Raw genomic sequence first — 25,457 nt, forward strand, 5'->3', positions numbered from 1 at the left:
GACCTCTCAACTTACAGTATCTGCGGAAGAACCGATCGTTCAAGATGGAAACCATCAGCCACGTTTGCCGCATGCTACAACCAAACGATCACCTTGTAAGCATCGACCTCGAGAACGCGTTTCAGCACGTCTTAGTCAACAACCGATCGCGACGCTTTCTTCAGTTTCGTTGGCAGAATCAGACGTACCAGTTCCGCGTTCTTCCGTTTGGCCTTTCACTTTCTCCTCTTGTCTGGACGAAAGTCCTTCGACCAGTGCTTCGTTGGGCACGCCGACGAGGCATCCGGATCTCGGCTTACCTGGACGATGTCCTGATTGCAGCCAAGTCGTCAGCGCAAGCATCACAGCACACTCAAGCGGTACTCAGCAAACTGAGCGCACTGGGTTTCTTGGTGAACAACACCAAATCTCATCTCACACCAACTCAACAAATCGATCATCTCGGTTTTCATATCAATACCAAGACCATGCAACTCTCTGTTCCTCCAACGAAACTATGAGACTTACGACGAGAAGCACGACGTCTACTGAACAGAGCAACAACAACAGTACGTCTTCTTTCCTCGTTTATCGGGAAAGCGCAAGCCACAACCTTAGCTGTACTGCCAGCACGTCTTTACACTCGCCAGATGATCGCCTGGCGCAACCGGATGCTAGCTCGAGGACTCACATGGAGCTCGCAGATTCAGCTATCAGCATCGGTACGTCAAGAGCTTCACTGGTGGATAGAGCATCTACAATATTGGAACGGGCAGAGTTTTATCCCTTCTACCCCCAGATAGAAGTCTACACGGATTCATCAGATCGGGGATGGGGCCTGGTTTTCAACAGCACGTCGATCGCCGGGACATGGAGTCAGCATCAGCAACAGCATCACATCAACTTCAAGGAACTCCTGACGATCCAACAAACAATACGACATCCGACACTTCGTGGCAAGGTTCTACGTCTTTATTGCGACAACACAACAACGATCGCATATGTCAATCATTTCGGTGGGACCCGGTCTCATGCTCTGATGACACTCGCAATGAAGATCTGGAAGGAATGTCTCGAAACCAATACGCGCATACAGTTGATGTATGTTCCGAGTCAGTTCAACCCAGCAGACCCACCATCCTGACAGCTTCAACGTCAACTCGAATGGAGCATCAGCCCACAGTATTTCAGCAAGCTGGACCAAGCATGGGGTCCACATCATCTGGATTGCTTTGCTTCTCACCACAACGCGAAGCTCAAGGCATACATGAGCTGGAGACCAGATCAACAGGCGATTGCTACGGACAGCCTTCTACATCCTTGGACACCATATCGCCGAGTTTATTGCTGCCCCCCATGGAATCTCTTTCAGCGCACCATACAGAAGATTCAGCAAGAACGAATAACAGCAACAATAATCACACCTCGATGGCCGAGCGCGATTTGGTACCCGACATTACAACAGCTCAGCATCTCGAAGCCGAAGATTATACCGCGCCACGCGATTCAAGCAGCACCCGGCGACGATCAATCTCTCCTGCAGAAGAATCCCCATTGGACTATGATCGCTTGGAACTTAAACGGCGCCGTTTAACTGCTTCAGGTCTCAGCACAGACGCAACATCCATCATGCTCGATCCCGCACATACTCAACAGCGCAACGCGCACTATCAACCTATCCAACCTCGTTATATTTGCTGGACCAGACAACACGACATCGATCCTTTCGTAGCCAATCCAGCACAGCTGGTCAACTTCCTGGCCTATGGTCATGTTCATCTTGGGTGGGCTACAGGTACATGTGCTAATTACCGATCAGCCATTCTTGACCTATATGACGACACATCATCTTTCGCAAACGACACACACTACAAAGACTTTTTTTCCGCTCTCAACGATCAGACCATCCGTTCGTTCGACCGACCACGATATGATATACAACCTGTTATCCGCAACATTGTCGACCTTGGCAACAATCTCACTATGTGCGCAATCGATCTCACCTGCAAGCTCTGTTTCCTACTGGCCATTACGGGTTTCCTTCGTCCATCCGACATAGAACGCATTGACGATGGTCGCACCAATGTAACAGACCGTCATTTACGACTGGTGATTGCTCGCCCAAAGGAAAAGCGCTATCAACAACGCATTGAAAAAGTCATTCATATCCACAGACATGAGACCTCCTTGCTTTGTCTGGTCCAGACATATGTTGATTATCACACTCGCTTTTGCCAAACGCCTTGTCGCCGTTCTTATCCTTTCAACAATGGTCCACGCCAATATGTTTACAAGCTTATTTGGGTAGTACACAACAACAACACAGCTATCAGTGCAGAGCGCATCAGCAACCACATCAAGCGTTTTCTTGATATGATTCCAAGACCTGAAGGTACCGCACGACCAAAGGCTCGAGCTCTTGGCTCGACCGCAGCGGTGCAAGCGGGGGCGTCTTTAGACGATGTTTTGATCTATGGTTCCTAGCTATCCTCCTCGGTTTTTGACACTTTCTACTGTATCTCTCGAGAGACGGCTACAGATTTCACTCAGATGGCCCTTCCGACGGTTGTTTCTCTGCATTCACAATCTGAATCAGTGCTAGCCGAAGAATAATAGTCTTCACAGCCGAGGTCGCAGACCGATGGCTTACTATTATTATTCGAGGCATAAGCACTGATTCAGATTGTCCCTCCCTCCTCTCCCTTTTGTTTGTCTGTTTGTTTCCCAGTCGCTTGTATATGATACAGCTATAGCATATATATATCACATATTTTATTTCTTTAGACTTTCGACCCAATAAAGAAAAAATGGTAACACAACCTGAATCAGTGCTTACGCCTCGAATAATAATAGTAAGCCGTCGGTCTGCGACCTCGGCTGTGAAGACTATTATAATATTAGAAAGAATACATTATTAATAAAACGTAAAGCATCAAAAAAACAAAAAGAGTCATCTAAAAATAATTTAAGTAAAGCGAATAATGAAAGAGATATTATTTCTGTTATAAAAAGTAAAGAGAAAACATTAAAGGAGGATGTAAAACTAAAGGAAAAATTACATAAATATGAGAAATACTATGAAAATCACAATACATTACCACCAAAAGAAATAGTTGCTGAAAATTTAAATTTTCAGCAAATTGAAATTCCTCATATTTCAAATACACAAATAAAAGAAACATACACTGAAAAATCAAATTCTCAGCAACCCTCAAATCCTCATATTTCTGATGCAATGTTAGAAAACACCTCTGGTGCAGATGCCTCATAGGGTGATTCTGAAAATGATGAATGTGAATCAGGTGGGGGTGAATATATGTATATGATTGCATGTAAGCCCTGTATGGATAAATTAAATGATACTTATAATTGTACTTTTATTGATGACCTTATTTTGAAACTTGAAAAGGAAAAATATAAGTATGAAAGGTTCTTTAATTCATACTTTAGATATTATATTGATTTAATAAAAGCAAAAGAAACAAATAGGGATGATATTATGCAAATATGTCAAGAGCAAATGCAGAAGTTAATCATTGAATATAGTCAGATATATACAGATGAAAATGGAAGTGAAGATGAAGATAGTAATGATTCTGATTAAAGTTATATCAGCCATCAATGGCTATACCGGTTAGGACAGGCTTATTAACTATAACAAAATTAATAAACAACTAATAGCTAGACAACTAATAGTAGGACACCTAAAGGAGGGATATGCTCATTACTATTCTGCTACTATAAGGTTGGGATTAATCAATAAAAAACATTATAATTTTTATGAGTTAAACACATTTATATGGTTTAAAAAGTTATATATGAATTAAAAACTTTTTTGAAAAAATAAATGAAAAAATAAAAACTAAAAAAATTAAAATAAATACATTTCAATATATAAAATTTTTTTAAACTATAATATCTGTTTTATTAATGAAACCCTTTTTTTTTATATTATAAGAAGTAGTTCCCTATCTAGGAACATCAATCCACCGTTGATACATTGATGACTGTGACCACAGAAGTTTAAAAACAGTTTAAGAGGATCCTGGAAACTACCCAACAAAATAGGCCTACCAACATAAAACTAGTGCAAAGCTTGGTGAGCGCTGGAATTTTATATACCGAGACATGCCTCCATAAGTACAGAGCTCAAGAGTGCGAGGAAGGTGATTTGATGCCTCCACAAGCACCGCTGCCCCCAAACATTCGTGCATTGGAATCGTGGACAGAAAGTTCCATCCTACGTGATACATCGTCTGTGCCACACCTTGACGCATAGAGTGTGGGAGTTAATCATTAATAATTAAATGTTCAACAAATTTTAATTTGTTAGAACTTTAATTAATTAATATTAACAGTGGATTATAAATAATAAAAATAAAAAAGAAATTAATTTTTTAATTTTTTATTATTTTAATTCTAAATAATATGTTTTATATAAATGTGTTTAATCCGGAACAGATAACACTATTTATATTTAAACATATAGGCTAGACCTTTACGGTCGCCACCTTAAGTTCAGATAAATTTCAATGAAATTAGAAATTTACTAGAACGCTTGACACTTAATGATTATTATTAAATTAAATGATTTATCATTTAATTAATAAATATAAATTAACTTCCTATATGCAAAACTTGAATTTTGTTCCTAAAAAGAGCAGGAACTAAATTTCACTTAGAGTATCTCACCCTGTATGAGCATATGCAGCAGCCAAGTTTATACTTGTCCTTCTCAAGATTCAGCGATCTTCTTTGTCAAAACACCAATCTGCAACAACAGATATTTACTACACGTCAATGCAGTGCTAGGTCAACCATGATGCACGGCTACTTGGTGACAATGTGCTCAGATTAACCAGCAGCGCAATAGTGTCTTTTATTTTCCACAAGATCTTCCTTCTCTAATGCAAGCAAACTCTAATTGTCTGTTGTTGCGGATTAGTGTTTTAACAAAGAAGATCGCTGAATTTCGAGAAGGACAAGTATAAGCTTGGCTGCTGCATATGCTCACACAGGTGAAATACTCTAAGTGAAATTCAGTTCCGCTCTTTTTGGGAACAAAATTCAAGTTTTGCTAGAGTAAGTCCATACATTTAAAGAAAAGTACTTGCAAACACACAAACAAATGAGTTGGAAAGCTTGCTACGAGCAAGGCTTGGCTGATGGACAGTTCAAAGAGTACAAAAGCTGTTCAACGCTAAAAGGCACTTTCTACTCCATTAACAAGCAACCTAGAAAAAAGTAACTTCTCCCCATTTATTTCTCTCTTCCTACACTTTTTATATATACATATCGAACCTTCATATCGCCAAAAAAAAAGGCGGTTTCTTCCTTCTTAACGAAATATATACCATTCGCTTTTCAATTATCCATATTGTTCTATGGCACTCCGAATTCTTCATCATGCCAGAATCACTAATAGCAACAATTCTACATACTATTTGGCGATGTAGACTGGCTGACTGTACGATCGGATTGAGGATTCTGTTGATGCTTTTGTAGTCATGGCCGCCTCAACTGTGTTGGCTGGTTCAGGTGTTGTCATTGTAGACTTAACAGTCATAGTTCACTAGATAGTTGGCGCTACAATCGATACTATGGCAGAAATAACTGGTGTATATTGTTCAACTACTGTATTGGTGTCATATCTCGGCATACTTCATCCATTGTATGCTTATACAACTCTGCCTCTTTACATCCATTCCTATTATTCCGACTCCACAGCCGTGTCTATCAACTGGCCCAAGTGCCACTGAAACATTGAAGGACTTGCTCACAGTAACTCGACTTTGGATATAATCACGGATAAGGCTAATGATAAGCATTCGTCCCGATCTTGCTCGCCACGTAACATCCGAGTCAAGTCAACGCCACCATCGAGATCAACTACTGCGTGGCACATGTGCGGCCATTTGCGAAACATAATATTGTGTTGAAAGCGACAGGTCATGCCCAAACATGCACGCTCTGGGGTCGATACTTTTGACAGGATGCGGTAAAGTATTTTGTTTGGCAGCGATTGCACAAAGAGCTGATTCTAATTAATCGCACGATCCAGAACTTAGCCATGTTTCGTAGTAAGCATACATACCACGGTGTGGATTCTCTTGAGGAGCAGCTTCTGAGCCTCGTTAATACAAAGATGCAAATTCACGAAATTTCTCTTTCAAAGCAACGCATTGCCAAGAGCAAAATATGGATCGGGACAAGTCGCGTTGTTATCAGGGTTCGGCGCTCGACCATTTTCCACTGCAAGTTTGTACTTGCTTCGCATATCGTACGCAGCAGCTCGATGACCATATATAACCGAAGAAGATCGATCCGTTTGCAAGGCATCAAGAGCACAGGTGTAGTGCTTGACCACGTCGTCATATTTTTGGTCTGCGTAAGCGCGTTTTCCTTTCTCGACTGACTCGTTCGCGGGGCCAAATTTGAGAGTGGCTACTGTTAGGACGGAATGTGTGTCACCAGGTTTCACCTCTGGAGCTGGGCGGAAAAATACTGATTGTGTCATGACAACTGCTTGAATGACACCAGAAAGGAAGAGTGCTGCGTCTGACGGCTTACCTGCGCATGTAGTGCATAAGGAGCCTCGTGTAACTTTATATTTACGGCTTAGTAAACGAAAATGATCTCTGATGGCAGAACTCGTTTTTACTTCTCATTCTGATCTAAACAATAATATATGCTTATTGTATGATTGTCACAGTATTTGTTTCGTCCTTTTGTTGTTACAGTATTGTTGTTGTTTTCGTTTATCGTAATGTAAGTCAAGTTATGAAACATGTTAGTTTGGTTGAGTAGGAAGATGCGATTGTGAAAATGTCGCTTACTTACGTCAGTATATAGTACATGAATGACAACAAGCATTAGTTACCTTTCCTCGACACGTATTGGCATCAAGCTGTTAATTTTTAACCATACACAACTATAACTGTAATGGTGCGTTACAAGAATGGATTTCCATTATAGCAGCTTTACAACAGAGAGTTTAGTAAACGATGTTGAATGCATATTATGTACCGTTTAAGATTTCTAGAGGTGGTCATGATATTGGAAAGTTCAACTCGGATGTGGTACGTAAAAAAAACCACGTGAGCGTACACAGAATTGTTTCTTAACTATACTGGTCTTGTCTATAGCACTTAGAACCCTGAAGCTCCTTGGGATCGCCTGTTTTACTGCTAATCTACCCAATTTAAATACTAAACCCTAAACAAAGTCATTTAAAGCCGAGAGTCTACCAAGAATTGATGATGTATTAGCACAAATTGTATTTGCAAAAGAAGAAGGGTGTCGATGAAGAGCATCTTACGTAACAAAGACGCAGGCAAACTGGTCATATTATGATACACTAGCTGTACCAATTCATAGTAAAGGTTGTCTGCCTGTTGTGCTCACGTAATCTATAGCACTCTAATAAGCACTGTTACATCTACTACGGTGGTCGTCCGTTGACATGCAGAATCTAGTTTCCCTTTTCATTCATGGGACGTTCGCTCCCGCGCACGCTCCCTTGTTGGGGGTGGAGGGTTTCCCACACCCTGTTACACCGCTTCACTCGTTTACTATGGGTTGCTAGGTAAGAGAAGTGATAAGCAACAATAGCAGGCAAAAATGTTTGCAAGTTTTCAAGGCGGATGATATCTTCATATAATAGATATGTAGAATTGTACCTATTACCAGTTTATTCAGAGTTGAGAAGAATATGGACCCTCTCGCTGGGAAATAAAGTGTGGATTCCAATCAAACATACCGCTACAATTGAGCGTAATTACATGTTGACAAAGTCAAGTATCAGAAAAGCTGGTTGATATGATGCGAAACTTTAATTGCTGTGTACACAAACCAATCGATCTGCATTGCACGCAGCGCCTAGCACCTGACCGATTTTTCAACTTCAGAACGGCTGTGTTTTCTTCATTTCTATGAGCCAGCGAATTCAAAACCTCTACATTGCAAGATTAACGACAAACGAGCGACCGTGCTATATATGTAGCAAATTCACAGCAGTCGTATTGACATTGGCAGACAACAGTAATCTCGACTGGTTTTACATCTGTCGGTCGCATTTAGGCGATACCAACTTTTGCACTCGTGTCGGTGGGTCGAGTGGGACAAAATCGGCTCCGTCTAGCCCAAGGGCAAAGAAACGCTTCGAGGACCGTCCTCCAGAAAGTGACAGTGTCTCAGACCTGGTGGCCAGCATAGGCTCGGCATGGAATTCATGGCGGAAAAAGCCTTCGCAGGACGATGACGATAAAACTAGCAAGGACAAGAAGGATGGCGAGGACGGGGATAAAAGAAAAAGTGACGATGGTGACAAGAAAGATGCAAAGGAGAAACAAGACAATGAAGACAAGCAAAAAGGGGAAGATCATAAGGATGACAAGACGGAAGAGCCCACCACGCCGAAATCGCCGCAACAGCCCGTGCGTTTTGTGCTAAACAGGGACTATTTCTATATGCGACAACGGGAATACACTCGCAAGATTCAGAAGAAAGAAGCAACCGACAAATTGAAGGATTTGGAGTTTCCAGAAGTACCCAAAACTCAACCAAAATAAACAAAATTAATGCTTGGCCTTTGTTGACAAAACAAAAGAATTTGTGTAAATGGGTTGGTTATTTAGTTCGTTGGCTCGTCACCATAACACGTCCCTATGGTGATAACTATGGCACTATAGCACCAATCTGCTACAAACCATTGACTGTAATGGATTTTACAAAGCCTTTACTATCCAAAAGCATTTTCTATCAGATGGAAGAGTTATCTGCTGTAAGCATTGCAATTGTTCGCACCCACTTAATGCAATCTGGTAGGTCTGCCGGCTGTGTGACTATGTCTGAAATTTACTGGCGCCCGCGGGGAGGGGATATTCCCTGTTGGCCAATCCGCGAAATCAAGATTCCCCCTCTTTGTACATCACCATGAAGTAACGTATCAGTCCATCCATCCATCCATCCATCCATCTGTTGTATGTAGTGCATATCCATCGACCATCCATATTTACCATACTATTCTATTCAGGCTCGAGATTTGCTCGTTCTCCGGTTACAAGATCTACCCTTCCAAGGGCAAAGTTTACGTCCGCAGTGACAGCAGGTAATTTAACGATGCATGGTGCAACTGTCATTCCCCTTTTTTTCAGCTTGCTAATCATTATAACTCTTCAAATATAATGTAGAGTAAGCACGAACGCATTTACGAAAAAATTAACGTACATCGCTCGTTCACGCTATTAACATTTGCATGTTATGAATTAGACTTTCCGCTTCCTCAACGGCAAGGCCGAGTCGTACTTCTTGCAGCGCTTGAGCCCTCGCAAGATCCGCTGGACTCAAATCTATCGTCGCCTTAACAAGAAGGGTGTTACCGAACAGATCGTCAAGAAGCGCACCCGCCGCACCGTCAAGGCTGAGCGTGCTGTTGGTGGCTCCTCGTGGGATGAAATCCGCGCCAAGCGTGCCGAGAAGCCTGAAGTCCGTGCTGCTGCTCGTCAGGCCGCTATCGAGAAGAGCAAAGAAAAGGCTAAGGCCAAGGGTGCTGCTAAGGCTGCTAAGAAATAAGCAATAACCGGGTGTAGCTCTGAATAAACCGTTGCTTTGAAATGCTGAAAACGCCTGATATGTGCCATAACACCTGAATGTACGTTTTTCCGATGGAGCGATATATGCAGATTTAGAGAAGGAAGGATGGAATCAAACGGATACTTTTTCAAGTTGTGTTTATGCTTGGGGAGAATGATTTTTTTTATGATACCATTGGCTTCAGGACTGCATAATACCGTCATTTGGAATGTATATAGTGTTTCTATGACGGATATACTTACACGTATAAGATCTGTCCCAGAACATATAGGACTTCACGGCGTAGCATAAGCATATCATTTGAATCATAAATATACTCACAGTAAATTCTCGGACGCTTATGTCTGTGCTAGTCGTATGCCAATCGTTTGCAAACGTGTAGTAGCCCCCAATATGATAAAGTCTATGTGCTTAAGAAAAACCTCTACAGGGAGTAATATGCCCAAATATAACGACATTCCTCTCAAAATCGCCGAAATATTACCCGAGTATCAAGTCCAAAATGCAGTGATGTTTGAAACTCAAAATTTGTATTCGAAGCACCTGGTACAGCAGAAGAATCACATATTGTGTAGCAGATTAATATATAAAGTCCTTCATTAAAAGCCGTAATAGTGTAAGCTGGATCGTCAAGAGTGATGAAAATCCATTTAGCTACATCAGTTTTATTTGCTGCTGCAGCAGCTGCGCCGGTTATCCATGCCCTCCCTTTCTTTGGCGAAACATTAACCCATCTATACGACACAGGCTTACTTCAACGTTCTAGCCTTACAAAGCGTGATTTGACGTCCGTTCCAGATGAATTAGGTGACCAGTGTCCCGTCGAGACTGATACCCTTGCTGGTGAAGCGGTGAGCGTCGCTACAAGGCACATTTTAAATCTCATGTGTTCGCTAATTAGCTTTATGTACTTAAAATGTGTAGTTCTTACATTTTACCGGTATCTTTTTCCATGATTTCATCACGGTAGATATTTCTCTGTTAAATGTCTAGTATATAGATAGTAGAAACTTACCTGAATGGTTAAAATTTTAGGGTGGTGGTCAAGACATCCTGGGCCCTTTGGCTGTTGGCGATACATTTACTGGTAAGTTTGCTAGCCATAGATAACATGCGTGATCCTATAATGATTCTTTTTACTGATTCTGTCGCCACTTTTTAGCACCTGGCTATATCGTTAATGCCAACGAAGAAGTTGTATGTAACGGCGATTTTCAGAATTCCTTCGGAAGCCACGGTCTAGTCGTTGGTGGTGTTACCGATACTATCGATACCGACGTACATGGTGATGCTTTCCTTGCAGGCGGTGGAACCGTAGACGAAGTTCACGAAGAAGACCCACCTTGTGATGTTTACACTGATCAAGGAACTGCGCATTTCGACTTTGGCGCAGTCGAAGAAGCATCTCGTGATATTAATCGCCTTCTTGCCATGATGACACCTAACCTTGTTATGCGCGAGGGAGGGGAGATCGTTTCACTTGGTGGCGATTCACCTTATAAGGTCATGACCTTCAATACCTGCAACGACCGCAACTGTCCAGTGGATGGAGCCCTCTCCGATCCAACGGGTATCTTCTTCAATGATGGCAACTTTAATGGCCCGTCCGGTGATGTACCCAGCCAGGACGACACTATAGTATTTAATGTATGACTTTGGTCTCTATTTTTTTGGTTGCTATATGAGATAACTAATATTAGCAAAAATTCCCTTTTGCAGATTCCGGTAACCGATGGCAGCACTCTTCGCTTAACCGGCAACCAACCTAGCCAGGGATTCTATGCATGTCGAACTATCTATAACTTTTATCCAGTCAATGAAGACGGCCAATTTGTTCCTGGTGGTACCTTCACTCTTGTTCGGGAAACCGGCAGTCAATTGGAAGGCTTTTCACTTGCACCACGAGGTAATTTTTCTTGTTCTTATACTAGGCTCATAGGAACCACTTGAACTTATTTAATGATATTCATCGCTGCTTTTAGGCCACATCCGCGATGGCCTGACGGGTAACTTTGCTGGTACTATTATTGGTTTGGACTACACATGGGAGTACTTCCCTCAGGGTGTAGAAATCCACGACTACCCCGCTGCCAATTGTGCCAATTTTCAAGGCTGCCTGCCAATAAATCCAGGCTCTCCAAACACAACCACTACGACAACGACCACGTCGAGGACAACTGACGGTGGCTTGACAGTTACTGCCACCACTACTAACTCTATTACTATCACTAAACCGACTACTACCACTATCACTGAGAATGACGGGACAACTGTTACAGTAACAGATCAAGAGACAGTGTACATTAACGATCCTTGGGAGGACGAATGGAAGAAGAAGAAGAAATGGGGCAAAAAGGGCAGCAAATGGGAAAAAGATGACAGCAAATGGGGAAAAGATGACAGCAAATGGGAAAAAGATGACAGTGAGTGGTGATAAATTCACCTAGTGCTGTAGAATATATACATTCTTTCTAGACTCTAGCTTATATGTTACCATACTCTCAATAATATTATCCGTGTAGTTGAGAAGAACACATCGGCACCGAAAAGAAACATTGCTGCGAATTATAATGAAAAAGTTGTTTTGAGCGATCGAGTAAATCGGGTGCACTCTTGTTCTTTGTCACACACCGAAGCATACTTACTGCTTCAACTAAAAAATCATAAAGGGTCTCACTCATTTATTCTCTAGATGTCTTTATTAGCACTATGATTTAGTTTAATGATCCTTTACCATGCTAAAGTGATCATGTGTGCATTTATGTTTCCAGTTCTCGCTGGTCCAAAAAGTTCTTCGTCAAGCATGTTCCGTACAGCATCCCGAACAACGTGGTTGTTTAACAGTAAAAGCTATTTTAATTTAAAAACGAGGTGATAGGTGCTCCATTATCTCGGTTGTAATCCGCACATCCTTCCTTTATTTGTAATGACTTTTGGTGACAGCAGATTTCGCACAAACGATCTTGAAGAGGATACATAATAATGATGAACAGCAGTGTAGAGATATAACTTACATTGGCAGAAGCTGAGGGTTTTGTTCATAGAGAATACAAAGGCAAGTCATGAACAAAAAATCTATTGCCGCAAACGTCACCACAAAAAGTATGTAAGTATCGCCTTGCTGCAACTATAGTACATCTGCCTAATGCTCCGGTGCTGTTGCTAGCCTCGGACTGTTATAACAATCGTAAATATTGACCAAGACAGAGTTGAATAAGTATAATGAGTGAACCTCGTGATTGATATCGCGTGCATACGTATACACATCATATCGCCTACGAGCAACTTGCATCTGTTATAGCTGCTGCGCTCGTTTATATTGCTGTTGGATTTTATATGTATAATAATAATCGATTGTGTGAGGATACTGAACGTGATTCCCATATCTTCAGTTTGCTAGTTAGCGAATCGCTCGAGTTGGTTATGTATATTTCAGCCTGCGCCGTACTAATTAGCATTCTGAAGATAGTGGGAGTGTAAAGACAGAGATTGCTCCTGTTGCGCATGTAGATTAGTATTCTGAGCAACGCGAACAGGAGTAAAATAAGTTCTGAATGTTGTTATGGCGCAATTGAGAGCTCCCAGAAAGTATTGGTTTGATCAACAAGCGTCTATGAACGCATATCACGTTAGATATTTAACATCGCGTATCGTAAATGAAGCTACACCGCCTGTGGACGATTGTTCGCTTGTTTGTACGATTCTACTGCTTTAAAGAACACTTTTACATTTTTTATTTTGGACTGCGTTCGTCGTTCACTCTACAGTAGCTTGTTGATGAAGTCTCGGATAATATTCATTAATGTTTGCGGCTGTATTGTGTTTGAAAGGGAACAGTTAAAAGTAGCAGTGCTGCGTAATTTATTGGAGGATAGAGCAAGGATATGCCACAAGTATGATATGGATAGTTAACAGTGTACGCCTTTACAGGTGTATATAGCTTCGATATCATCCACTATACTCTCAATAGGCGTATATAAACTGTATAGCCTCAATAAATGTAACACTGTCATATATACTTCATATAAATCTATGATGTAGGTAGGTAAAGAATTAAATAGCATATCTCTTGTGCTATACGAACTTTTGCCACCAGTATATTTGCTTATAGCTGTTTCAGGAGCCTGAGATCTATATAAGCTAGTACAGACTATCTCGTTTAGCCGATGTAGAGGCACCAGCTGCTTTGATGGTTTGAAAGATACATATATATTATATTGAGTTCTGTTAATTTAATAGTTAGTAGCTGACACATTAACGGAAACCAAACTCAATAGATAACATATAACTACAGCCATATTCATATTGAAAAATATCAAACTTCTTGAAGATGATGTGTCTTATTTAAACGTAAATAAATCTTATGTCTGTATTGAAATGTAAAATAAATTGACAGTCAGTGGAAGCACGTATGGCGGTGAAATAATTTCTGTTGTGTACCACTGTCATTGCGAAACGATCTGGTACATTCTGCGGAATGCAAGCAGGTTATCATCCTCCCACCAGTCCTGAAAACATTCTTCTCCCAGATACTGCATTCCTGTTCTTAAGGACAAGCAGAAAAATACTTTCAAGTTACTCTTTTTCAAAACACTGTCTTCCACTTCCTTTACTGTAAAATTCGTTAAATGTGGATTAACCACGTCGTCCGAATTACCTTGGCAACAGCAGCCACTGCTGTACTCGCAATCGTCTCTGTTCAGGCAGTGCCAGATCCAGGGAAATTCTCAGCTGGGAATCTTATTGCCGAGCTTGGAAATCGAAGTGTAAAATCACACCGTCTTGATAAACGAGATGTGCTTGAGGACTTTGATCATTTCTGCCCTGCTCAGAGAGAAACTCATGCCGCCGAAGTCGTAAGTTCACGCTGTTTAATGTCAAGGCACTGTTGCGAATCACCTGTTCTTATATATGATATGTGTAGTTTAGCCATTTCACCGGAGTTTTCTTTGGAGATTTTATCACTGTAAAAGTCGTTCAAGTATAAAAGTTTCCCTTTTCATGTAGCACGTAAAACGTCGCTAACACTATTTGTTTGAATAATGGGATGGATATTAGGGCGGTGCTCAAGACATTTTGGGTCCTCTGGCGGTTGGAGGAGCCTTCACTGCACCAAATTACCTAGTCAACGCTAATCATGCGCTCAGCTGCAGCGGGTCAAGCATTGTCGACAGATTTGGTTTGGTTATTGGAGGAGAAGTGGATACATACGATACCAGAATTCGCGGAAGCGTATTCTATCAGTCTGTCAGTGTCTCTGCAGATTTGAGGCTGCTCTCTGAAGGCGAAGGCTGCTCGCTGTTTACCGATTCGAGTCCTGTTGATTTCGATGTTGTGGAAAGCGTATCCATTGTGGCCTCGCTACTCCTCTCATCCTTAACGCCCAATGTGCAGCTAAACGCAGACGGCACTGTCAATGTCCTTGATTCGTCGAGCACGCGATACTCGATCTTCACCTTCAATACTTGCTCCAGCTGTGATCTTCAAGGTACTCTATCCGACCCTTCAGCTATTTTTTTCAATCAAGGCAACTGGAACGGCCCTCAAGGTGGCTGGAGCCAAGGCGACGATGAACTTGTTGTTTTCAACGTAAGTAGAAAAGGACCATATTCTACAGAGTGGGGCTCTCTAGCTCTAATTGAAACACTTATCATTTTCCAATTTCTATTTTAAGATTCCTGTTTTAGCTGGCAGTACGGTTGAGATTAACAGCAACAATCCAAGCAACGGCTTCAATGCATGCAAGACTATTTACAACATCTACCCAGTGAACCTGAACGGTGAATATAGTGTCACGGGCGAGATCACCTTTATTCGAAACACTGCAAGTCAGCTTGAAGGTTTCTCATTGGCACCTCAAGGTATGTGTATATGCTTTCATAGATGTATGACGAAGCCCAAAAAATTCAAGTATAAGACGCTAATTATGCTACTTTCCAGCGAACGTACTTGATGGTACAACAGGCGCCTTTGCCGGGAACATCATTGGGCTCAGCTATGGATGGCGATACTACCCAACTGGTGTGGAAATTCATGATTATGCTGCTGCTGGCGACGGCTGCGATGAGTTCCAAGATTGTTTACCTGGAAATGGAGGCAGCGGTCCAGGCAATGGGGGAGCAACCACAGGCACCACTACTATGGTCGAAGTCGTCACCACAACATACACATCAACTGCAGTGGCTATGACAACGATGACTTACGGACCCGATGTTGGCGTACTTACGCTACCTTCCGATTATACCTTCCCTCCAGACTATCATACTACATTTTTTGTGGATGTCGACACTGACTGCGAAGTACAAACTACTGAAGTAACGGTGACCGAACCGCCAACAACTGTTACAAGCAGAATAGAGATATACGACACAGAAACACTTACCAGCACTGCCACTGATATTTCGACGCAATTGGTTACGAATACATTGACGTCAACAGAAGTTACTGAAATCGTCATAACCGAACCAGGCACAACCATCACTGTGTCTGACTCGGTAATTACTGTACCTCCTGAAACAGTAACAACGGAAATCACTCTTATCGATGTGATCACTACCACCGATACGTCCCTAATCACCAACCTTGCTACGAATGTCTATACAACTGTTGAAACCTTACTTACTGATATGACCCTTGTCATTCCTGGAGAAACATACACAACGGCCGTGGAAACACTGGTTCAAGTTCCAACAACCGAGACTTTTGTCGTTACGTTTAGCGATGAACCTTCAATAGGCACAACTGAATATGTTACATCCTTCTCAGAGCCTACAACTATGATCCTCACAGTAACCGACAGTAATAGAGTGACGGAGCATGTGACACATGCGACGCAAACGACCAGAACAATTACCTCCTATATGACGCAAACGGACAGACATACAGATTCTCCCATGACAAGCACCACCAGGACAAAGACCATCACGACCGATATCCCTGGCATCACTGTCACTTCTGAAGGAACTGAGTATGCTTATTATCTTACTTACCCCTATGACAAGTACCATGGAAAGGGCAAAAAGAAGATCGGAAAGTGGAACCACGGTGACAAATGGGATAAGGATAGCGACTGGGAAGGAGACGATGATGACTGGGAAGGGGATGATGATGACTGGAAAGAAGACGATGGTGACTGGGAAAAGAAGGATGAGAAGACTTGGCACAAGGAGAAATACGATTAACACCATAAACTTCTACTGCGCGCGCGTGTACTTAAATTATTGCTTTGTCAAGAGCATATTTTTGCTAATAAATAATATATTTCATATCAACAAGGGATCGCTAGTTGTAGTAATCGCGACGTTTCCAGCAAAGCTGGCATATTTTACAAACAGTTTTATTATGCGCATCATATATCTTCAACGTACAACTTCCTATCCATCCAAAAAAAAGAGCGGGAATGGCATAGCAATGGAAGAAGATAAAGGAAGCAACATATATATGGATTAACGAGCTAACGAACCGATGGTCTCGTTTGCGAAGGCCCAGTCGGTTACAGCTTTGAAAGTTCACTACGCTCAACTGATGAAGTAACTGGGCATACAACACAATATGATACCCTTTATATTCTACTTCTTGATGGCAAAGATCAACTGCCTCTCTACTATTAACGATGTAAAGTTATTCTAGTAAAATACTACGAAAAATTATTATATATACAATTATTACAGTTAAAGAGACGTAGTACAGTTTTGAAGTATAAAGGGGGCCGTTACGAGAGTGAAAGCGTGCGTATAATAAAAATGTAAAATGAAAGAGTATAGAAGACTAAAAAGCAATAATAAAAATACAAAAGTGTCCAAAAACGCAGTACAGGAAAAAATACAGAGGAGAGGAAAGATGGAGGACAGGGAGAGATATGAAACGTAGAATTAATTGTCTGTAGTCTTCGTGCTGACGCCAGTCTCTCTGCCAGTAAGCGATTCACGGCGACCCTTGTGCTGCACCAGCTCGATTTCACGCACGATATCATTATCGTACGGGAAATATATTCGCAAGAAGTAATGCACGGTGACACGAGGCAAGAAGCTTGCAAAGACGGTCAGGATCAATACGAGCCAGTAGTAACCGACTGCGAAGAGACGGTCGTGGCCAGCGAAAATAAACGTGTTGAATTGCGCATAGATACCGACAAAGGCATAGTACACCAAGATCGAGAGTGCAATGATACCCACCTGGATCCACGTGTAGCTGTAGAGTGCAAGACCGACAAACAAGTTGGCGACAATAACTGCAATGCTTGACATGACTGTGCCGATCTCATAAACACCATTTGAGACGCTATAGCCTGACTTATCCGGATTGCCAGCGACCAAGAGCATGTACGGGAAGAAAAAGCAGACAGCTGACTGGAAGATAGAGTCGGCAACGGTGGCCCAGAAGAGCCACATTTTAAACTTGTCGTTACGAAGACCCATGCGGTAAAGTTCTGGATAGCGGAGAGATGTCCCGGCATCCAAGTCCTGATCCCAGATGCCCATAAAGATAATAGGTAGAGAGGTGAAAATCAAGTTGTACAGAGTGACGAGTGAGTAGTCAAAAATCATAGATCCGGTCCACCTAAAATCAAAAGGTTTTTATGCTTAGTTCGTATTCCTACAAGTATGTTTAAGAGCGGTTTACTTACTGGCAGAAAATCTGGTACCAGAACAAGACGAACGTCCACACAATGTTCTTATAGAAGAAACCCATAACCGTTTCCGCTGTCCGTATATAAGACCATCGACCGTGAACAAGAAGCAGCTTGCGCAGATATCGGAACTGGGCAATAGCGTAGTCTGATGCCATTACAGCCTGACGACCTTCCACACCGGAAATGCCAATACCGACGTTGGCTTCTTGAATCATGGACACATCATTGGCGCCGTCACCAATAGCCAGAGTCATGACCTTTAATCCCTTCTTGACCAAAGTTACGACTTGAGCCTTTTGCTTGGGACTGACACGGCAGCAAACGACGCTGGCGCACTTCATACCGATTCTAAGAATAGTCTCACGGGTTGCCGGCTCCAAGGCGTACTTCAGCGTTGTCCCATCAATAACGAGGGCAATTTTTTGACCTTGAGAACTGTTCACCTGGTGAAGTGCATCATTGAGCTGTTTACTGGTCGACTCACGGTCATCGGCCTTGAGAATAATCATGCGCATGTCGTTTGTGATCAGGTTACAAGCGAAGCCAATGTTGATGGCTGTTTCGGTCTTGTCGCCAGTCAGCACCCATAGTCGAATACCAGACTGAGCCAATTCAGCAATGGTCTCTGGAACGCCCTCTTGGAGTTTGTCCTCAATAGCCGTACCACCCATCAGCAGCATATCCGTTTCGATCTCCTCACAAACCTCGTCGACCTTTTCTTCACGGTTGTAGATACTTGAGCATGCCTCCTGGTAAGTCTTGTTCCACACCTTGTACTCTTCAGGCGAGATGAACCGATAAGAAAGACATAGCGTACGCAGACCTTCGTTGGCAAACTGTTCGAGATCTCGAGTGGTTGACTCCTGCAATTGCTTTTGGCTCTTTTCGAGTTCAGTCTGGTCACCAAAATCCGTGCACAGACGCTCGAAAATCACAGAGTCGGCACCTTTGCATAGCATCAAAATACGGTCGCTATCTAGGGGCTTGACGATAACGCTCATGCGCTTGCGGGTAGAATTGAATTCCAAAGTATTCAACAATTCAAACTGCTGGAGCTCGCCCATGACTTCAACATTAAGCGTGTTAGCATCTCGGCCGAGGTAGACAAAGCCAAGGTCGCGTGCGGTGGCGACCAAAGCAGCTTCGTCAGGTGATGTCGCTCTGTACTCGATTGCTTCTGGATTTTCGTCGTCAGGACGTTCGGCAATTACTGTGTGGCACAAGGCCAACGCGGTCATGAAATGGATCATAGCCATGGCATGAGACGACCCTTGGTTTTTCAAGTCGTCAAAGAACTGCAAGTCACCGAATGTTGGATGCGAACCGACGTGTGTATTCTCAAAGAGAGCTTGCTGCTTTTCGTACATTTGCTTTTTAACATGTCCCATTTGATCTTCATCGTCCTGGGACATGCTTACACCAGACTCACTGTCATCCAAGCCTCCGGCAAAGTCCTTTTCACCAGTACCTTGTAGACGCTTTTGGGCACCCAAAGCAGCTTCGGTTACACCTTGACCATAAGACACTCCATCGATGGTGCACTTCCGGAACTCCATTACGTTCTGCGTGAGCGTGCCAGTCTTGTCAGAAAAAATGTACTCAATCTGGCCAAGATCGTCTGAAATGTTCCATGTTTTGGGAATGCAAGGGGTGTCCGTTTTTTCGTGGTACATGTCAATGTCTGCATAAATGAAGTATGCCTATGATCGGACCGTATTTAATTTACAACACGCGTGATAAACAAACATGCCAAGATAAAACTTACTACAAATGTTTTGACGATTTCGACGGAAATATACAAAGAGATCGGCACAATGTTCTGGTACAAAATCAAGGTCACCCTGTACAGAGCGAAAGAAATAATTAATGGACTAATTAACGGAAACGCCCAAACCAAGAGTGACCATGCGTTACTTATGACACTTACCAAAATGTCATGAAACCATCATACGAAGCGTTATCTCCTCGTATGTTAAAGTCGAAAAATGGCGCTGACCCGCTATCGTGGAATTGTACACTGTCCAGAACCGAACTGACAATACAGATGATTGCTAGCACGACGAAATTAGCAATAACCTACACGTATTTTGAACAACGTTAACACACTGCAATTTGCGTATCATGTCAACGAAGCAGATCTTACATGAGGATTGGTTTCCTTTTGAATCTTGCTACGCTTGGACGGCGTTTTGCCCTGGTTGAGCATAATCTTGGTATCGTCACCAGTGAACACAACAACGCCAATCAGCCAGTCGGTGTTTCTGAGAACACAACCACGCAGCAAAATGTTGTTGTAGGTCACTGCTTCGGTCTTTTGATGCGACACGGTAGTTTCGTTATCCTCGGGCTGGTCAATGTCCCAGCGCAGCGCACCGCTGTATTGGTATAAATTGGCATGCGGTGGCTCACTCTCGATGTAGAACCGGGCACGTTCGCAATCATGGACGGTCTTGAGATCACCCGTTGCGGCCAACCCCTGGCGAGCCTTCAAATTGGTCTCGCCATCCAAATTCTGGGTCTCGATATAACACAGGTTGTCGGTTTCTGATGTGGACAAAATCACCATATCGGCGGGCACATCGTCATTGTTGTGCAGCATGACATAATCGCCCACCATCACATCCTGCCATCGTACTTCTTGCCAAAAAACTTTGCACTTGGGGGCCGGTGCGTCGCCGGGTGCACGTTCGGCGCATGGGAGCCCGGCGGGATTGACCGAGGAGGCGCGGCGAGTGCTGGCCGTGTCACCAGTGGCAGTACGGTACAGGACAGAATGAGGGATGGATCCGGGTCGGTAGGGTCGCCGAGGCTGGACCTTGAACATGTTGCTGAGTTCTGAACGGAACGTGTCTGACCGTTGCCGTACTGTATTCATAAATTTTTTCGAGCCGTTCTGCTTTGTGTTGTTGGACAATTGGTGCTGCTGTTGACTGGTGCTGGCGGTTGAGGACTCGCCTGTCAATGATCGTCGGGATGGCGCTTTGCGGTGCTTGATAGGTTTAGCAGCCGGCTTCTTCGTCGTGATCGCCATGCGATATGTGTGTGCGTACTTGTTCTCCACCCCGCCAAGCATGCAAAGGAATCCAATGCAGACATAGAGCCAATGCCATCGATTGCCTGTGTTATCCTCAATATTGACATTATTCCAATGCGCCAGTTTTGTTACTATGGTGTTGTTGACGCGCGCATCGCTCTGGTTGCGCTTCCAGTCTTCAATGCCATCCTTGATACCCGTAATAAGCAGAATAGCCATAAGCGGCAATGCTGACACTGCAGGCTCGACGACGCCAAAAACAGGTATACACTGCAATACGACAAGCAGCAAGAAGTATAAATTGGCAACATTACGGAATTGTTCAAACAAGTTTTTGGGCACAAATGTTAATGGTGTGTATTTGGCGGTACGGATTCGATTGCTGACATAGTGTGAATGGATGCGTTTCCCCTTCTCGTCGAATTCGGTCGACGGCAAGTCCATGTTGACGTAGATATTCCGACGTTGTTGCATGTACGACGACGTCGAGGCAGTTCGTTGTAACGCATTTTCATCGGTGTCGTCTGCATCTTTCTTTTTGTGGAATGCCCGCTTGAGCCGTAACCGTTTATTAACCATTGGGAGGTTAAAGAGAGTTGTGCAAGAGAAAAAGAAAGAGGAAAACACCCCCTGGAGAAAGAACGTGAATGTGTATGGGGTTATTTCTTTTTTTTTTTGCTGGCTTCGACAGGCTACTGCGACAATAATTAGAATTTTTTCGCTTTAGTTTGTTGTCTTGGAGTACAAAACTCCTTCACTCATTCCCGAAAGAACAGCCCCTTCAACTTACACTTTTCTTACACAGATATTTTTCGGGACGAAGCTCTCCGTGGGGTTGGAAAACAATTAGACTTCTCCAAGGCAACAAGGTAGCGATAGTAACAAACAAAAAAAAAGAGGGTATGCGAGGAAAAGAAGCTCTCGAATTGAAAACTAAACCCCTCCAAAAATCACAGCATATATTCGGCCCGGCTCATCCGTAGATCCTTTTTCTTTTGCGGCGTTTGCGGACGTAAATTCTGCCGAAGCGGATATACATTTTTTACAGAAGAAAAAACACTGCTCTACACTACTTTACACTGCCACATATGGCTACACATGCATTCGATACGGGTGGATTCTGCATAGCAGACTATAAGCCAACCCAGTACGATCGACCGCCGCTGTTGTGGATTGGACTTATCGCAACATCGCTTCCGTCGGCAGACACCACGTCGGCACTCCACTCATACCACACCTTCTTGGCGTCTGTCGCACGCCAAAAGTCTAGTGTCACCGTGGAACCTCGAGGAACTTGTACAGGCGTGCGCAGTGGGAAAAAGATAGGGAACCAGCTAAACATGTCAGGCGAGTGCGTGTCAGGATGTATCGAGATCATGACGTCCTTGTACAGCACCGACTCAAAGTAGCCCGCAACGCCGTGCATAATCATGTCCTGGTCGGCTAATTGGAACTTGGCTTGGCTGTACCGGGTGTTGTGCAGGTTGTTTTGAGGGTCATCGTCAATTGCTTTGTTTGGATGCTCAAATGTCCACACCGGCTTGGATGGAGCCAGTTCGCACACTTGCTGAAACATGACCACATAGGGCGTTTCAAAATGGACCAAGTCCTTGTAGGCAGCCACTTCGTTGTACAGTTTCGATGATGATAATGGCGTTACATAGGCAGTGTATGAGGCGGGAATCGATATGCCATCCTCTAAAAATGAAGAAAAATTAATTAGTTTCTTTTTAGCTCCAAAACACCCAAGAGCAAATTTACCCTTCAGGAACTTTTGTGCGCCATCCAGACACTCGGGTGATAATTCATTGTCTCCAAATGAGCCCAAGAGCTCGCTGACGAGGATATCGCACTGTATTTGTCGCATTAGTAATCCATCCTGCAGTTCCATTCTTTCTTATAGCTCCTGCTTACCTTTGTCTTTGGCTTCCATTTTCGCATATCGGCAAATACCAGGGTCACCTTGTCGTGCCATACGTCTGCCTTGGCGTTTTGTAATCTAATAATACACTCTTTGTCAGTCGCGCGAAAGCATAAGCTAAAAAAAGATGCTATGAATGAACACGAACGTGACAAAGGCGTTGGGGTTCTTCTCCAGTGCATAGAGGTGTACTTTGCGTTCTGCTTTTTCGGCTGCGCGCAAACAACAATTCACCAAGGGGCCGCGTCCAGCGCCCACCACCATAATCGTGCTAGTAATGTTTGTTGACGTGGCTGTTAACATTGATAATCTGCTTGCACATTCCAGTGTGTGTGTGTGTGTGTGTAACGAGCACTTACGAAACATAATCTGAACCGTGCTCAACCCTATCCAACAGCGCGTGATAGACTGCCTATTTTTGTACATGGTCATGGGAAATCAGTTACTCCTTTTCCTTGTTGTGAATAGGATTTGCTACCGCCTTGCGATGTACCTTTTCATATTGTTGATACTTGATTGGATCTCGTTCAAAAGTTTCATACATTGAATTATCCAAATTATCCATCAGCGGCTGCAAGGGTGCCTGCAAGTAATCATGATAGCCTGCAGCAAAGCGTTCGACATCGTTGAGCTCTGGCAGATTTCGATTAAGGTATTGGATGTATTCTTGGTAGGATGACGGTGTAGCAGATGCATGTAGCTTTGTCTCTGGTAACGTGACGATAACCTGTGGTTGCATCTAATAGCAAGCCAGTTGTTACTCCTCTCTGTTTCCCACTTGCTTCTTGATCTTTCCAACCTTGATTACTTACGCGGTGCATCAGTTTCTTTAAAAACGCTTGATGTGGCTTCGGAAGTACAGGGTAGCCCTTGTTATTGCTGATGAATACGTCGGCTGGAACAATTACCGTCTTGATTGGCTCGGCAAACCATGTATCCAAAAGCAAACCATCCTCAGGAAGTTCTTTGGGCAATTGAAGTGCTAAACAAACTCCCTATTATTAACCCATTCTCTTCTGGAGTAACAGCAGTAATTTCAGACAGCACGACATCACTTACCAGCATAAATTTTGGGATTGTGTTCAGCCAGAGCATGGAACTTGTTCCACTGTTTCCATGCTTTGTTGCTTCCATCTAACAGGACACGCACCCACATCTAAATCCATGATTTGTTTTTATCCGTCTTGGAGAACTGATCCGTGATGAGTAGCATAGATAGATTTAGAGTTCTTACCTGGGTTACAGACATTGAACCCACGTTGTGGTTGACCACGCGCGCCAGGTTGGATAAGCTGGTTTCTGACAAAGCAGGTGTCATGACAGCAAACAACCCGAGATGACAGGCCCAAGCTAACTCCTGCTTCAGTGCCTATATACATCATATTCGGTTGATTATCAGTATAGCTGATAGCACGCATTGCATTTTATTTCTATTTATCATAACGCTTACCAGCTCGGAATTGATGCGTGTATTTGCATCGGAAGAGTCCAGCTCTAGCCAATTTGACAAGGTGCCGACAATAGCATCCGACCAACCTGTGATTTTTCATTATTTACACCAAATTTATTCAACAGTAATCAGCTTCCACGTTCTCATTCTAGAGATATTCTCATACAACCAACTTACTTGGCTTGCGAACAACTAGATCGTCACGTTCGTAGACTGGAACGTTTCTCCAACTGTCGTTATCCTTTGTTTTCAAAACACGGCTATAACGCGGATGCACGATAGGTGTTGCAACGAAATCGTGACCAGAATCAATGGCTTCTTCAATGAATGACTCGACATTGTCGTAGTGGTCGGCAGTGAGTAGACCGATCGCACATGCACGCGTTGCCTCTTGATCACCCATCTGTAACGAGTTTGATCAAACAGACGAAAAAAAAAACCGAGTTGTCGCTTTCCAAATCCGGCCATTCCCGCTTTTCACTTTTTGCAGAGCGACAATTGGAGCATCCCTTGCCCATGACACTCGCTTTATTGGCTGGAACTAGATGTTAATATACTTCAAGATAGGATAGTAACAGATATATATATATATATGTATAATAGCTTGTTTGTGTCTGTGTGAATTCGTTCGTATCAACCACAATAAACAAGCGAGCACGTATGCGTACAAGAAAGCATGCACGCATTGTGTCTGTAAAGTAAAAATATGTATACATTACGGTTATTACCATTGCACTTGTTTCTTCGACTTAATCCACTTTTCCGCGACATGATCATTAATAGCAACAAGTTAACAAGGACGGTAGTAGAAGAAGCACAAACTGAGAAGAGGTTCTTGTGTGGAGAA

General features: G+C 43.1%; 8 protein-coding genes across 8 annotated transcripts; 5 read left to right on the forward strand and 3 right to left on the reverse strand.

The window, feature by feature from the left end:
* The first annotated feature begins 1,314 nt into the window (after window positions 1-1,314).
* On the forward strand, window positions 1,315-2,795 carry BDB00DRAFT_897580 (uncharacterized protein). The gene has a single exon (XM_053128523.1). The coding sequence runs from the start codon at window positions 1,336-1,338 to the stop codon at window positions 2,461-2,463; it is 1,128 nt and encodes a 375-aa protein (XP_052981981.1). The 5' UTR covers window positions 1,315-1,335; the 3' UTR covers window positions 2,464-2,795.
* Window positions 2,796-6,148: 3,353 nt separating this feature from the next.
* On the reverse strand, window positions 6,149-6,852 carry BDB00DRAFT_786227 (uncharacterized protein; the record flags this gene model as incomplete). Its single annotated transcript, XM_053120590.1, has 3 exons — window positions 6,149-6,549; window positions 6,641-6,653; window positions 6,820-6,852. The coding sequence occupies 3 exons, from the start codon at window positions 6,850-6,852 to the stop codon at window positions 6,149-6,151; spliced, it is 447 nt and encodes a 148-aa protein (XP_052981982.1).
* An 806-nt stretch (window positions 6,853-7,658) lies between these two features.
* BDB00DRAFT_813199 (VPS4-associated protein 1) lies at window positions 7,659-8,906 on the forward strand. Its single transcript, XM_053122743.1, has 2 exons — window positions 7,659-7,740; window positions 7,832-8,906. The coding sequence occupies exon 2, from the start codon at window positions 7,911-7,913 to the stop codon at window positions 8,547-8,549; it is 639 nt and encodes a 212-aa protein (XP_052981983.1). The 5' UTR covers window positions 7,659-7,740; window positions 7,832-7,910; the 3' UTR covers window positions 8,550-8,906.
* A 7-nt stretch (window positions 8,907-8,913) lies between these two features.
* BDB00DRAFT_786229 (60S ribosomal protein L24) lies at window positions 8,914-9,552 on the forward strand (the record flags this gene model as incomplete). The annotated part of the gene is made up of 4 exons (XM_053120591.1): window positions 8,914-8,918; window positions 9,014-9,088; window position 9,171; window positions 9,250-9,552. 4 exons carry the CDS (start codon window positions 8,914-8,916, stop codon window positions 9,550-9,552), a joined length of 384 nt encoding a protein of 127 aa, XP_052981984.1.
* A 1,018-nt stretch (window positions 9,553-10,570) lies between these two features.
* BDB00DRAFT_212945 (uncharacterized protein) lies at window positions 10,571-12,045 on the forward strand. Its single transcript, XM_053116482.1, has 4 exons — window positions 10,571-10,660; window positions 10,736-11,220; window positions 11,293-11,479; window positions 11,556-12,045. Exons 2-4 carry the CDS (start codon window positions 11,005-11,007, stop codon window positions 12,005-12,007), a joined length of 855 nt encoding a protein of 284 aa, XP_052981985.1. The 5' UTR covers window positions 10,571-10,660; window positions 10,736-11,004; the 3' UTR covers window positions 12,008-12,045.
* A 2,156-nt stretch (window positions 12,046-14,201) lies between these two features.
* Window positions 14,202-16,754, forward strand: BDB00DRAFT_927324 (uncharacterized protein; the record flags this gene model as incomplete). Its single annotated transcript, XM_053128877.1, has 5 exons — window positions 14,202-14,429; window positions 14,498-14,539; window positions 14,632-15,162; window positions 15,248-15,434; window positions 15,514-16,754. The coding sequence occupies 5 exons, from the start codon at window positions 14,202-14,204 to the stop codon at window positions 16,752-16,754; spliced, it is 2,229 nt and encodes a 742-aa protein (XP_052981986.1).
* A 479-nt stretch (window positions 16,755-17,233) lies between these two features.
* On the reverse strand, window positions 17,234-22,165 carry BDB00DRAFT_213054 (uncharacterized protein). Its single transcript, XM_053116483.1, has 6 exons — window positions 22,030-22,165; window positions 20,349-21,931; window positions 20,133-20,281; window positions 19,971-20,046; window positions 18,200-19,905; window positions 17,234-18,132 (listed from the first exon to the last, which is right to left on the reverse strand). Exons 2-6 carry the CDS (start codon window positions 21,816-21,818, stop codon window positions 17,445-17,447), a joined length of 4,089 nt encoding a protein of 1,362 aa, XP_052981987.1. The 5' UTR covers window positions 21,819-21,931; window positions 22,030-22,165; the 3' UTR covers window positions 17,234-17,444.
* Window positions 22,159-25,286, reverse strand: BDB00DRAFT_813213 (PRMT5 arginine-N-methyltransferase-domain-containing protein). The gene is made up of 11 exons (XM_053122744.1): window positions 24,788-25,286; window positions 24,611-24,696; window positions 24,395-24,529; window positions 24,220-24,316; window positions 23,973-24,142; window positions 23,654-23,899; window positions 23,520-23,572; window positions 23,309-23,431; window positions 23,154-23,238; window positions 23,001-23,091; window positions 22,159-22,937 (listed from the first exon to the last, which is right to left on the reverse strand). The coding sequence occupies exons 1-11, from the start codon at window positions 25,011-25,013 to the stop codon at window positions 22,372-22,374; spliced, it is 1,878 nt and encodes a 625-aa protein (XP_052981988.1). The 5' UTR covers window positions 25,014-25,286; the 3' UTR covers window positions 22,159-22,371.
* Window positions 25,287-25,457: the final 171 nt, after the last annotated feature.

Source organism: Zychaea mexicana, assembly GCF_025766255.1.
Source record: "Zychaea mexicana strain RSA 1403 chromosome Unknown BDB00scaffold_19, whole genome shotgun sequence".
In the NCBI taxonomy this organism is placed as follows: Eukaryota; Fungi; Mucoromycota; class Mucoromycetes; order Mucorales; family Lichtheimiaceae; genus Zychaea; species Zychaea mexicana.